General features: G+C 39.2%; 1 protein-coding gene across 1 annotated transcript; it reads left to right on the forward strand.

Annotated features, from left to right (window-relative positions):
- Window positions 1-5,492: 5,492 nt before the first annotated feature.
- On the forward strand, window positions 5,493-13,441 carry Mmp12 (matrix metallopeptidase 12). Its single transcript, XM_042682971.1, has 10 exons — window positions 5,493-5,655; window positions 6,699-6,946; window positions 7,582-7,730; window positions 7,813-7,938; window positions 8,781-8,942; window positions 9,402-9,525; window positions 9,715-9,848; window positions 10,314-10,473; window positions 12,110-12,213; window positions 12,991-13,441. The coding sequence occupies exons 1-10, from the start codon at window positions 5,560-5,562 to the stop codon at window positions 13,089-13,091; spliced, it is 1,404 nt and encodes a 467-aa protein (XP_042538905.1). The 5' UTR covers window positions 5,493-5,559; the 3' UTR covers window positions 13,092-13,441.
- The last annotated feature ends 970 nt before the right edge of the window (window positions 13,442-14,411 follow it).

Raw genomic sequence — 14,411 nt, forward strand, 5'->3', positions numbered from 1 at the left:
GACAAATTCTTTACACAACAACTGCCAATCTGTGTCCAATTTTTAAAGTTCTCTACACATTTGGACATTTTGTTGTGAAACAGAGTGTAAAAATATGTCTTTTAGAAAGTGTTAAGACCATGATTTTAGTCAAAATAATGTTTAAAATGGAGGTCTTTGCATGAAAGTGAGCTTTCAGTGATAAAATAATAAGTGAACTTTAAACATTAAATAGATAAAGCTGATTTACTAAGGCAATGAGCAAGTATTCTGTAAACTTCTGAAATTCACCTGAAATGTTTTATTACTTTCAGAAGCAGTGCCAGTACGAGGTATCAGCAACCATAGTATAGGAATCTTGAATGATACTATTATGCCAAAAGCACCAGTAACAACCAACTGTATAGACAAACAAAATTTTTTAAAATCATCACAAAGAAGCACCTCTTCTGAATCATGTCAAGATGTCTTATTACACTAGAGGCTTATGGCACAGCCAAAAACCCAACAGAAGACAGTATCTCCACATGAAGTAATAGTAATTCATCCATTTTAGAACTGAGTAACATCTCTTTAGTAGTGTTACTGGTACAAAAGAAAGACACAAGTTTAAACTATGATACAACATAGAAAAAAGGGTCAACAGTTAGGGTCTTTGAAAGTATCTCTTAGGTTTAACAAAGACCAACTTTTGTAAACTGAATCTCTAATTCAAATACATCTTCATTATTCCAAAAAGGTGACTGACCAACTGATGCTATCCAAGACAGCAGAAGCTCAACCACCAACTTGGAGGATACATTGCCTCACAAAGGAGCAAGTTTACCTCAAAGACGGGAAGGAAGCAGAAATCAACTGCAATATATACACAATTACGAGGAATTTTAAAATTCGATGTTGTCAACTTTTTGCCCTGAGTTGGGTGCTTTTTATAATCTCTGGAGAAACAAGTGCATTCCATTGTTCCAAGTTGTGCCTATAAATGCTATTGTTCCAGCAGCAGGAACAGTATTTTTGTTCAAGACACTGTCAAAGTCAGATAAGCTAGGCTAATAAGAGGACTTCATGGACAGACAGACAGATGTAGATAAATAATAGAAAACCATTCCTTCAAACACTGTTTCCTTCACAAACTATTCAGAATGTCCCTGCATTTTTTGGCAGACACTATGCGTGTTTCCACATGTCCAGTAGTTCTTACTGCAATACATTGACGTTCTGCCTTTCAAGGTTCTCCTATCAGTAGCATGCCCGTTGCACGGGTAGCTCTTCAAGAAGCCATTGGACAATACATTAAAGGAGGATTTATTAAAGGCAGCTGGGAGAAGGAAGTTTCTGAGAGCCCCAATGTGTTTGAGTCAGAATGGCTCAAGGATCAAGGCAAGAAAACAGTAAATATTTCAGAATTTCTGCCTCAGATCACACTAATTTGACTACATACATGGAAGATGGACTAGTTGTCTGTTCCAGAAATGTGAGTCGTTCCTGTGCTGGTTCAATGATCTCACCTCCAAGATTACATTTCAACTCACAGTTAAGCAGCTATTTATTAAACTACCTAGTGATACTACTAGAGCTTAAAATAAGAGGTCCACAGTTATATAAATCATGATCACATAAGCTCATGAAGTATACACTTTCTTTACAAATAGAGCAATGCCTTTAGAAAACTATACTTAAAGTATATGAATAATAATAAGGGTGATAATGATAGAACAGCACACACACCAAATAGGAAGTCTCATATTAAGTATTCTGGGTAAGGCCACATAGAATCACTATCCAGATGTGACACATATATTGAATTCTTTTCCAGGAAAATTTAATTTCAGCTCTATTCCACCACACCACTGCGCCAGCAGGAAATTCAGCCCCAGTGGTTCTGGAGTTCCACCTTCTCCTTACTGATCTTCCTAGGCTACCTATCTTTCAGTTCTCCTTACTGCTGCTTCTGTGCCAGACTTGCTTTGGGGATGTCACCTGCCCCCGGCCTAGGATCTCACTTCCCTCAAATTTCCTGTGGTCCTCCATACCCTTAGAGTTCTTCTGTGCAATGGGGCTCAGTTCTTCCTGGGATCCGGAATCCCTGGACTCTCCCACACTTGCAATATGGGTTTAGGGGGAAAAAAAAAATCACCTACCGTTCTTATTGATTGAGATGCATTGTATACAAAAATAAGCATGTCACAATGAAAGCCCCTGAACAACTAATTGATACTAATAAAAATTATAGGTCAGTAAAAATAAAACAATTATCTATCTCACCATGGAGAGTAAGTACCGTGCAGATTCTGATTTGTTATTCTTGCTCTAGTCATGGAATTGTCTTCATTTTGATTCTATCTGGTCAACAAGTATGGGTGATCAGTTTCTTTTGAGAATGTCCCTATTTTTTTTTGCCAGTCCAGGTGCAGAAAATCAGGAGCTGCGCACTGTCCCTGAGTCTCTTTGTACTCAAGGCTAGCACTCTACCACTTGAGTCACAGTACCACTTCTGCAGGTTTTTTTTTTTTTTAGAAGTTTATTGGAGATAGGCGTCTCACAGACTTTCCTGCCCCAGTTGGCACAATCCTCAGATCTTAGCCTCCTGAGTAGGCTGTCACTACTTTTTGTTTTTTGGTTTTTGGTTTTTTTTTTGTCAGTCATGGGCTTGGGCCCTGTCCCTCAGCTCTTTAGCTCAAAGTGAGTGCTCTACTGCTTGAGCCACAGCACCACTTCCGGTTTTTTAGTGGTTTTATTGGAGATAAGAGTGTCACAGACTTTCCTGCCTGGGCTGGTTTTAAACTGTGATCCCCAGATCTCAGCCTCCTGAGTAGTTAGGATTATAGGCGTGAGCCACCGGCGCCCAGCTTTGTCACTACTTTTTTAATGACACCAACCTAGATCTTTTGGCAGCATGGATGTCTTCTTGAGAAGTTTTATCTACTCTGTGGCGAAATGCTAAGTAGAACTGGTGCCAAGGTCATTTACTGCCTCAGCAACATATAGTACAAACTCTGCATGACATGTAGAGGTCTGAATGCTAGCTTTCTCATCTCCAGATTGGGGAAGACAGCCATCACTGAAACTATTTTATAAAGTGCCGGACAATTGCTAGATACTTTTGCATATTATTTAATACAATCTTTGTAACACTTCATACAAATGTTCTGTTTGAAAACAATACATTTTACAGGAGTAAAACTGCTCAAGGTGATAAAATAATGGGGTTAAGATATTGAAGCAGGTCAAAAATTTTGATTTCAGGACTGAGTTTATAACCATTCACAGCCATGTCCTGTGGGTGCCTAAGTAGCCTCTATCTCCTCAGTTCTCCCATTTGGGACACAAGATGAGTCAAGACCCAGATGGAAATAAAATTTGGGTGTTTCTGAGGACATTCTATCACTTCTTTGTATCTTTAGCAATGTCCCCTTATTTCTTGTACCCCATGCTCACAGGATACTTCCTGTTTTCCTTCCAAAAGCCAATTACTTCCTGCCCTAGATACGAACAATTCTCAGTAGGGAAGTTACTCCTACATTCATTCACATGTGCTTTTTGAGTAGCTACTAACTTCACAGTAGTTTTTTCAGCATGAGGAATGCAGTGGTGGAGAGCCACCTTCTTTTTCAACCTTGTTTTGTTATCCTTAGGAAGTTGTGCAGAGGGCCTTCATTTCAGTATGTCTGTTTATGAGTACAATGCACCTGGATTAATGTCACGTCTCCCATCATCCTCTCCATCTCTGCAGTATTTCTCATTTTTTCTGCTTTCTAATCCACATCTGTAGTATTCCTTTTAAGATACTTGAACTAAATTCAATAAATGAAAGGGTTACTATCTTTTCCCCCATGTTCTTCCTCTTTGCAAATCCTAGAGCCACATCTTATAGCAAATTCAATACATATTCTTTCCCCCAAGGTCAAAAGTAAGGGAGTAAAGGAATGAGTGAGTGAGCAACTATTATATTGCTAGAATGTGTAACTCTGCCTCATCTGATCATCAGCAAAACCTAAGGAGGCAAAGGTTGACATTCTCCTTTCAATTAGGCACCTGGGAGTCCTGGAGCTCTAATCATAGACCTTGTAAAAAGTCAGAGTTTGGAAGCGAAATTCCAGAGACACTGTGGAGAATCTCCTTTTGCCCTACTTGAGAAGGGAATTTGTCCCCTGGAGTCCTGGCCTAAGGAAAATGCCAGGAAGTAACCAGTATTTCCCAGGCCAGGGATGTGGGTCAGAGCCATGATTACATTATTACCCACTACCATACACCTGTTGTTCATACAAATCAAACGGTGTGTAATCCAAAGGATGCAGAGTTGAATTTTCCCTGCCCAACTGCCCCACAGCTTGGATTTCTGCTTCTGGAGTTCAAATAATATTGACCAAGCGGTATATTCTATGCAAATAGGACAGGTAGGTTGAGGGGGAAAGGCTGAGTTCAGAGGTCACAGGGGGAGAAGATGATGGAGAATTTCTCTCACCCAGCTGTAAAGCATTTACCCTCATGTGGCCATCTCCAGGCAATTTGGGAGGTGGGGGAACTTTTTTTTTCAATTCTCTATAGGTAATCAGATAGGATGGGATTTCTGCTCTGATAACTATAGATCTCAAATTAGGCTACCATTAGGCTTGGAATATGTACACTTCATGCAACAAACTTCAACTTGCTTAATGTGACAACCCTAGATCACAATTCTCTTTTGAGCTAGATTCAACTTAGAGAAGACTCATCTATTCTAGCAAAAATAACTTACACAATCTTTTACATTTTACTTTAAAAACAAGCTTAGCAGCTATAAACATATATGAATATAGATACAGGGTCATACACATTTGACTAAAGTATGGAACACAGGAGAGGACTCAATAGACTCACAGTTTAACAAAATGAATACCAGGAAGCTGGAACACATTTTGTCCTTGGGGAGGGGCAAAGGGAGGGGAGTAGACAACGAGGAGAGAAAAGGTAGAAGAGTGCAGTCATAATATTCAATGTACATATGTGAAAATGGAATGAGGAAAATTGAGGGGAAGGGAGGGGCCGGAAGAGATGGGGAAGAATAATGAAATGTGACTGTGATCAAGATGCATTGTACTCATAAACTGACATGTTAGACTGGAACCCTTTTGTACCACTAACTCCTTAAAGATAACAAAAACGTTCTATAAAAAAGTTCTGAAAAATAGATTTGACTTACAATGGAGATGAGAAAAGTATTTGAAAATACTAAACTGTTTAAAAATACGCTTTTAGTTGTCTTTATATTTTAGATGCTTTGTGTTTTGTTTGTTTTGCTTTACAAGGGCTTATTTTGTAGAGCAGGTAGAAGTGGAAACGTATCATTTTGAAGAAATATACTCCAAGATGTGTAGGTCAGTGATAGGTTAGAGGCTAACTTGTGAGTTGAGTAAGGTCATGATTTTATTCACATGGTTTCTGAGATAAATCAAAGGATGATATCAACAGTGAGTCACCCAAAGAATTTCATGTTCACAGATCCTGGACCCAGGGTTATATAAAGAGGGACATTTGAGGAACTTGTGCTGAGCAGGAGCAGAGTTAACTGAACTGAGCGTCTGGAGGGAGACATTCACAATGAAGCTTCTTCTACTGATTTTGTCCCTGCAGGTTGCTGCCTCTGGAGCTGCTCCTCTTGCCAGTGTGGAGGAGCAGGTGGTGGCATTTGCTAAAGTAAGTACTGACAGATACTGACAGATCAAGCCTAGTTTGTCTCTAAGATCTGTTGTATTTGCTAGTTTTATTTGTGAAAAGTACTACTTGAAGACTGGCTGCTTGGGGTTTGCTTTCCACATCCATTTTTTCTTTGCTATAGAAGAATTTAAAAAGAAAGTATTGGTTTGAAAAGAGTGTTATGAAAGGTGATAGTTGCTCTTTCCACTGAAAAGCTCTGGCTAAGGAATTTTAGCATGATATAATTAGAATTCACTTTAGTTACAGTATTTTATGTTAGTTATTGAATGCCAGTTAATAATCTGAGATTTCAAAAATGGCCTGACCTATTTACCCTCTTCAGGCTACTGTGATGCTTTCAGCCTAATCTATCATTTATCCCAAATATTTCTTCATAAGCATTTGTAAAATCAATTTTTCCATTTGTAGTTTATCTTTCATTAAAAGAGTTGGATCTAGTTTCTAAATCATTGCTGTTTTGGCTATCTTTGCTCAGGATGTCCTGAACTTGTGAGCTCAAGTGATCTTTCCCTCTCAGCCTCCTGAGGATGCACTTGTTTTCTAAAATTAGTTTGCATCTTTTTGTCAATGGTTGGGATTGATCCCAGCGCTGCTAGCACAACAGGCAAGTGCTCTCTCGCTCAACTACAACCCCAGTCAAGTAATGTTTTTACCCCAACTTAAATGAACAACTTACGTACTTCACATGAAAGAGTTTGCCACTTTCTGATAGTTACAGTATGCCAGGTGCTAAAACAGCTCTTTGAAAGTAGAAACAAGCTTGAAGAAATAGAAACGCAACAGTTTTTTTCCTCTGTGCTTCTAGGAACAAACTTAGGTAATAAATTATGACATATTTCTGAGAGTATAGAAAGTTAACAATGTTTCCTAGTTACAATTAATTGCCTGAATATAATAATAATCTAATCTTCAATTCAAATACCTGGTTCAAAAACCTCTGTGTAAAGTTCATTCACATATACAGAATTGCCAACAGCAACTTCTCTGATAAAATTCTGCACAATTGAATGTATTTTTTTCAGAAATATTTGATAGACTTTTATAGCTACAAGATAGAGGACATTCCAACAACAAAAATGGAAATCAGTAGAAACTTCCTAGAGGAAAAAATCCAGGAAATGCAGAAGTTCTTTGGGCTGAAAGTGACAGGGCAACTGGACTCAGCTACTCTGGAAATGATGCATACACCTCGATGTGGAGTGCCTGACGTTCACGATTTCAGAACGCTGCCACGCCGGCCAGTATGGAACAAACACCATCTCACCTACAGGTAACGCAGGTGGAGGGAGGCTTGTGCTTCCTACCTCCCCATGGGTCTGGCTCCCAGGAACCTGAGCCTTGTAGACATGCTACAACCCAAATCTAGAAGTACTAGACCAGGGGCTTCATTTCACTGTCAACACTACTCTGTGTTACACAATTCATTACCTCGAGCAGGGAAGAAGGTTACTTAAGGAAGAGTTCCAACCCTCTGGTTTACAAATCAGTGCAGAACAGAGCAGAAAAGTTACAGATAAGCTAGGCATGAAGGTGTGTGTGTGTGTGTGTGTGTGCGAAAGAGAGAGAGAGAGAGAGAGAGAGAGAGAGAGAGAGAGAGGGGGGGGGGGGAGGGAGAGAGAGGGAGAGAGACCGAATAATGGGGTTGGATCAACATAGATGTCTGTGAGCATGAGCAAAAGGTGTGGTATCTATCCAAGTAACTCCTTCACAATTCAATTTGATTTCTGTTAAGAAGACAGTTATCCAAGCAAAAATGTTTGCATATAAAGAAGCAAGTCCTAATCTGTAATTTAGATTAGAATGGTTTTTGAATCACCTTCCAGTAATGGTAGCAAACATGGAAAGATTTTGGTATGATAAAACTGACATGTGGTTTCTGTATGTTTTCCTCTCTTTCTGATAAAGAATACATAACTACACCCCTGACCTGAAGAATAAGGATGTTGATTATGCCATTGAGAAAGCTTTTCAAGTGTGGAGTGATGTGACACCCTTGAAATTCAAAAAGACATATGCAGGCGATGCTGACATTGTGATACTTTTTGCACACAGGGGTAAAGAACTTGGACTCCCTCTGTATCATGTGTGATTCTGTGGGATACATATAGGACTGATTTTCTTTCCTTTTTTGAACAGAACATGGTGACTTCAGTTCTTTTGATGGGAGAGGTGGGATCTTGGCCCACGCTTATGGACCAGGCTCTGGTATTGGAGGAGATGCACATTTTGATGAGGCAGAAATATGGAGTAACAACTTCAAAGGTAAGGGGAAAGACACTAAGCAAACAAAGACTAAATGTAACAAATATTTTTCCTGATTTTCAAAGACTCTGACAAGAAATCATAATATGGCCTGTTCTGATTAAACCTTTTCAAAATCAAATTGAATACTTTACATGAGTCCATATTTCACTTCCCCAAAACTGAGGCCATTGGATTAGACTATCTTAAGGATCGGCTACAAGAATATAAAAAGATTCTAGGAGCAAGTTCCTTAGTATTAATCCATGGAAAGGTAAAATCCATTAGTTAGATGTGATAGTAAAATCAATAAACTCAAAAGCAAACACAAACACTAATTCTGTGCTTTAACAACAGATAGAAAAGGGTGAATAAAGAAGAATAAAGGGACCATTGTTGATCTCATTTTATATGCTGGCAATTTCTTAGGTTCACAGTTAAAGTTGTAGCAAATTTAGATGCCTATGGAAAAACACAAGAATATGTATGTATATATATATATACACACATATGAAAGTTAATCTCAAAAGGTGGAGATATAATAATTATGAGAGTGGAGACAGTGGAGGAGTTCTGGAGGCTGATCAACAGCTATTTAGGAACAAGAAGTTCTGGTGTTCTGCTACACAGTAGAGTGACTATAGTCAACAATCATGTCCCATATACTTCAGAAAGCTATAAAAAGGATTCTGCATATTTTCATCACAATGAGATAACAAATATTTGAAGAGATAAATATATTTGCCCTGATTTGAACATTGCTAGATGCACACATGTATCTAAAATCACTTGGTCTATACAACTTGATGTGTCAGAAAATGATGGCCATGTACATCACCCCTCTTTGGTGGGTTTCCTCTTAGGCACAAACTTGTTCCTTGTTGCTGTTCACGAGCTTGGTCATTCTCTGGGACTCGACCATTCCAATGACCCAGAGGCAATAATGTTTCCCACCTACAGTTACCGTGACCCTAAGACATTTCGCCTCTCTGCTGATGATAAACGTGGCATACAGTCCCTCTACGGTAAGTTGAACATTGTCATCTTTCTGTCTTAAAGTTCCTCTTAACAATGGTCTAATACATCTATCTACATTTGGATTGAGCTCTGTCTTTTCTTTTGAGCTCCATAACAACCTTGAAAGGTAGGTATGCAGATATTATGTTCATTTTACAAATTGGAGATCTCGCACAAGCCTTTAGATTGGAGCTTTTTCTACCCTTGATAACCCTATTGAAAATGACACATAGAGAATAATCTAATGGGAAAAGGAAAATCAAAGTAATCAGAAATACTTTCCCCCATGAGGTTGCAACCATGTGGGAAAATCCTGAATGGATTCAAGATATTTATGAAATGTATAACTTAAATTGGCTTTGATGTATTTTCCGTCAAGAAAATAGAATACTTTTAAAAGAATGGTTCTTCCTCTTGTGACCAAAAGTGCTAACTTTTCCCAAATGCTTCTTGAAATATATTTTCAGGAGTTCCACTGATGTACCAACCCAAGCCAAGCCCTGAAAGTCAAGTACCAGATGCCTGTGACCCCAACTTGAGTTTTGATGCTGTCACTACAATGGGAGATAAAATCCTTTTCTTTAAAGACTGGTATGAGCATTCTCATTTCTAACAATATTAGTGGTTTTGTCCTTAGAATTCTTTTTTTTTATGTCAGAGAATACTCAACCAGGATCTTTCTGATCTCAACTTCCCAGGTATCTAGGATCACAGGTCAGAGGCTCTGGTGTCCTACAAGCATCAGTAACAATTTTTAACTTTAAATGTCTTTCACATCAGGTTTTTCTGGTGGAAGCGTCCTGAGCGATCAGCCACTGGTGTTAGTTCAATTCATTCCATGTGGCCGTCCTTGCCAGCCGGCATTCAAGCTGCTTATGAAATTAAAGCCCAAAACCAGATTTTTCTTTTTAAAGGTAACTTCAATGTTTACTTCTGCCATCAAGTATACTTTAAAGAGAAGGAAACAATAAGAATTACTTTTATGAAGTAGACCAGAGTATTCCACATTTTCTTCAGGGTAGCTCTGAACTATAAGCTAATATTGCTTTAACTAGTTGCCCAGGAAATATCTGCAGCTCTTGGGGAGCTACAAATATTTCTAAAATATAAAATATGTTTCTAAAATATATGTATGGAGAAAAAACATGGAATCGTAGAACATAAAATAAACCACACTGAAGAACTATAGGGAGGGAGTGCGGGTCTGTGGTAAAGTATATGCCTACTATACACCAGGTTCTGTATTTGAGTCCCAGAATTGGGAGAAAAAAAAAAGAACAGTTAATATTTTAGAGCTTGGAAAGAAATGCATTAAGTCTGTATTTTTGTTCCTGTTTCTATGAAATTCAAATATATCCTTTTTCTTCTTTGCCTTGTAGATGACAAGTTCTGGTTAATAAACAATTTAAGACCACAGCTAAACTATCCCAAGAGTATATATTCTCTGGGCTTCCCCAATTCCGTGAAAAAAATTGATGCAGCCCTCTTCAACCCACTTTACTATAAAGTCTACTTCTTTGTGGGTAACCAGTATTGGAGGTGAGATTTAATGGTCCAGGGTTGTTCCCTAGGATTTGTTGGTAAAACAGCCATAGAACAAAGTGCTCCACAAGATAGTTTTTCTTTGTAAGTTCTCAGGTTCCTGAAAGAGAGATCAAGGGAATGAAGAGCAGAAAGTTGTTGTCAACCTACATCTTTTCTCTATGCCTCTGGTTTCTGTTGTAAGAAATAGTATATAATCTCATTTAGAAAGAAAGCTCTTTAAATAAAATGCCATATTACAAAGCAGTAAACATCTTGAGAACATGTTCTAGATCTGTAAGGCCTGGTATTTAGTTTATGGCCATCTTAGAGGATGTATAGATTTGTAGAGTTCTTCCCATAATCACTGGAGCCCAAAGACAAAATGAGTGACCTATGCTCTGAGTGACAAGAGATCAGATAGTCAGGCCATTCCGGGAGCTCCTCTGAATGGTTTTACCTCAAGTATCTAATTCCAAAGTGGGCTAGGACCGTCTCTTTAGTTAGTTCCCAGATTGCTTGCATGGTGGACATACGGCCTAACAAAATGTTTGAAGATTACATTGTCACCCCATTTACTCTTGAACATTTTAAATTCAACATCTACTTTCAGTTGAATACTACAAGCTTGTCAACCAAGTTCAGTCTTATTTGAGAAGGAGAACTATTTATTTTAGCAAAGAGAACTTTTTAAAGAGCTCACGAATTGGTGTCATTTGTCATAGCTTGCGATTGTTAACATTAACAGTTCAACTCTGACCAGTGGCTCTATTTACTTTGATGCTGCCTAGCGACTCAAGGTTTTTCTATTCTTCTCCTTAAAACAGTGAAATTTCCCCATTTTCCCACTATTTCCAGTATCAGAAAATCATGAGCAAGCAATAAATTCTTAGAGAATTAAATTGCACAAAACTAAGATAACAGGTACTTTTGATTGCCACATCCAAGTCTAGAGTGAGATGACACTATTTACTCACTGGTGAAATAGAATTTGGAAAAATCACTGATTATATGGGCCAGCTATGACAGGATTAACTTTCAATGTCTCTCTAATATCTGTCTTTAAAATCTTTTAGTTCCGGGGGCTGGGAAGGTGGCTCAGTGGTAGAGCGCTTGCCTTGCATGCTTGAGGCCCTGGGTTCGATTCCTCAGCACCACATAAAGAAAAAAGCCAGAAGTGGCGCTGTGGCTCAAGTGGTAGAGCACTAGCCTTGAGCTGAAGAGCTGAAGGACAGCGCCCAGGCCCAGAGTTCAGGCCCCACGACCGGACCAAAAAAAAAAAAAATCTTTTAGTTCCGTGGCTCTAAAACTATTCCCTTCTGTTATCCTCTGGACAAAATCATTGTTGTTGTCTTAGTAGAAAGCTCTGAAAGGAAGGCAATGGCAGGCAATTAACTCGTTGGAGCATGGGGAAGGGTCAGTACTGTAGCAAGTCACCTTCTGGAGCCAGTGCTGGGAGAGGCTCTGCAGGACGGTGGGGGTGGGGAAAGACCTCACTAAGTTAGGGAGCCCACATGCTGAGTCCTGTGGGGTTGTAGAGTAATCTGTGTTTTAGTGTTTGATTTTCCTCGTTGGCACAGTTAAAGGCCTTTTAGGAGAGGATATGCATTTATGGATAACGTCATAAAATCCATTTCCTGGTTTTCTTGCACAGGTATGATGTGCGTAGACAGTTCATGGACCCCACTTATCCCAAGTTAATTAGCACGTACTTCCACGGGATCAAAAATGAGATTGATGCAGTCTTCTATTTCAAAAGTAAGTGGATTCAGAAAGTATAGATACCCATTTTAAAACACTACCAGGAACAGAGAATGGATTTCCCCATTGGAAAGATATGGGGGGAGGTGGGAAGCTCAATTCTCACAGGTCCATAGAGGGAAAACTCACAGTGTGCAGGGCTCAGGATAGACAATAAAGAAGACTGAGCAAGGTGGGTGGTGCTACCCATGGTGCCTTTCCTATGATGGTCTACAAGGAGGGGGAATAGAATTCTTGCTACCTCCTCTGACCGAACCTCTGGAGTTTTCTGTGACCTCTTGGAGTCATGTGTCCAGTAAGCCAATGGCACCTAAGACTCAAGCAAGCCTGGACTCAAGTACTTCTTGCACCTAGCATTCTGTGCCTTCCTTCAGCCCCTTCTACCCTCACAAAAGCTCACTGCAAGATATAGAAACTGCTTCCAAATCGGGACTGAGGATGAGATAAGGGTAGCTTGATAATATGCTAGAAATACCTTCACGCTTGGCCTAAGCACAAGTGTTCAACAGACCAAGATTCTCAAGGCCTTCCCTGTCTCAGTCCCTGTCTTTAGGGCCCTGTTTACCCTTCCCTGGGCCCCTTACCCTCTCTGAGTCCACCATCCATAGTGAGATTGGTTGTGTATAGATGCAAGGGCAGGATACACACATGGCTACAGGTGCCTAACATCTGTGTTCTCAAATCACAGCGCATGTAGTCTAGTAATCCACAACAACAGATTTAAAGAAAAAAAAGAAGAAATACCAAGGGGAAATTAATTTTTTTTCCTTTTAGGACACTACTATTTCTTCCAAGGACCTAATCAATTTGAATATGATGTCCAACTGCATCGAATCACCAAAAGGCTGAAAAGCAATAGCTGGTTTGGATGTTAGGAATGATGTAATTAATGATATTTGTCAACTTAACTTCAGTTTAACAAGTATTTATTGCATATTTACAATGTGCTCAGGGTACCTATTGCATTATTATGTATATCATAAAACAACGTAATAGCTTAAATTGATTGCATAGTTGAATAATTACATAAAATACAAACCAGTATTTTCCATTTTTGTTTGGTTCTGTTATTAAGTTTGAAAACTTCTCCTTAAAGGAGAACTTTCTATAAAAGAGGTCACTCTAAAACTTAGTTCCTACCAACCTTGATTGAATAGATAGAATAATTACTTTTCTGGCTAAATTAAAGTTAAATATGTATATTTTTCTTATGCTCAAATGAAAATGTGGTCTCTTTTTAAAATTTGTGATGAAAAGTTTGGATGCAGTTTCTATATCTTGCAGACTACTGAAGTGGTACCTCTCCCAATGTCCTCCCAACGCAAGCCTGGCCCTTGGGCCCCTCCTCTTCTTTGTACTCAGGCGGGCTTCAATTCATTCTGGGGGGGGGGGTGGTGTGTTGGCACAGATGAACTAGGAAAGCCCAAAAGATTCCCATTATATTCTTCAAGTCAGGCAATGCATTGAAAAGTACTAGACTTTATTGTCATTCCATCATAAAAGGGGCCTCCTGGAGATATCATCTGTTAAACTGCAGGAAGGGAAAGTGTGGCTTAGCTCTTGCTATGGCAGATATTCTAGGCAGTGGCTGGTGATACAAAGTCTAGGAAATTGATAACCTAGAAAATCTGCTCCTTTTCAAGATCTGTGTGATCTTGAACAAGTCAGTTGATCTCTTTGAAGGTGAAGGAAAGTAATTCTCTCTCTTAGGTCTGTTCTGAGATTAACATATGGAGCCAATGACATGCTCTAGGCTTTCCCCTGAAGCCTATTTCTCCCCAGCCTAACTTCCACTTGGCCTGTAATCCCTCAGATGTTCTGTACTCCTCCTCAGCAGATGTGTCCATACTCCAGAAACGACTTTGACGTGTGGGCAAGATAGAGAGCCACAGGGTTCTCTGGCCAGTTGTTCCATCTTTTCTTCAATGTATACTACTATAAGCCATCCAAAGTTAGAAATACTGTCACCTAATTCTGGCTGTTATTGCTGATACCTGTTATAAACATTGTTTAGTATTTGTCAAAATTTCCATATTTCTGTCATACATGTCACACTCATAAGAATTTTTATTTCCCAGTTGTTTTCAAAGAAAAAAGGTGATTTAAGCTGGGCACAGGTAGCTCACGCCTGTAGTGCTAGCTACTTAGGAGGCTGAGATATGAGGGTTGAGGTTCAAAGCCAGCCTGGACAGGAA

The sequence above is a fragment of the Dipodomys spectabilis genome, unplaced genomic scaffold, assembly GCF_019054845.1.
Source record: "Dipodomys spectabilis isolate Male_0828 unplaced genomic scaffold, ASM1905484v1 ptg000076l, whole genome shotgun sequence".
NCBI lineage: Eukaryota > Metazoa > Chordata > Mammalia > Rodentia > Heteromyidae > Dipodomys > Dipodomys spectabilis.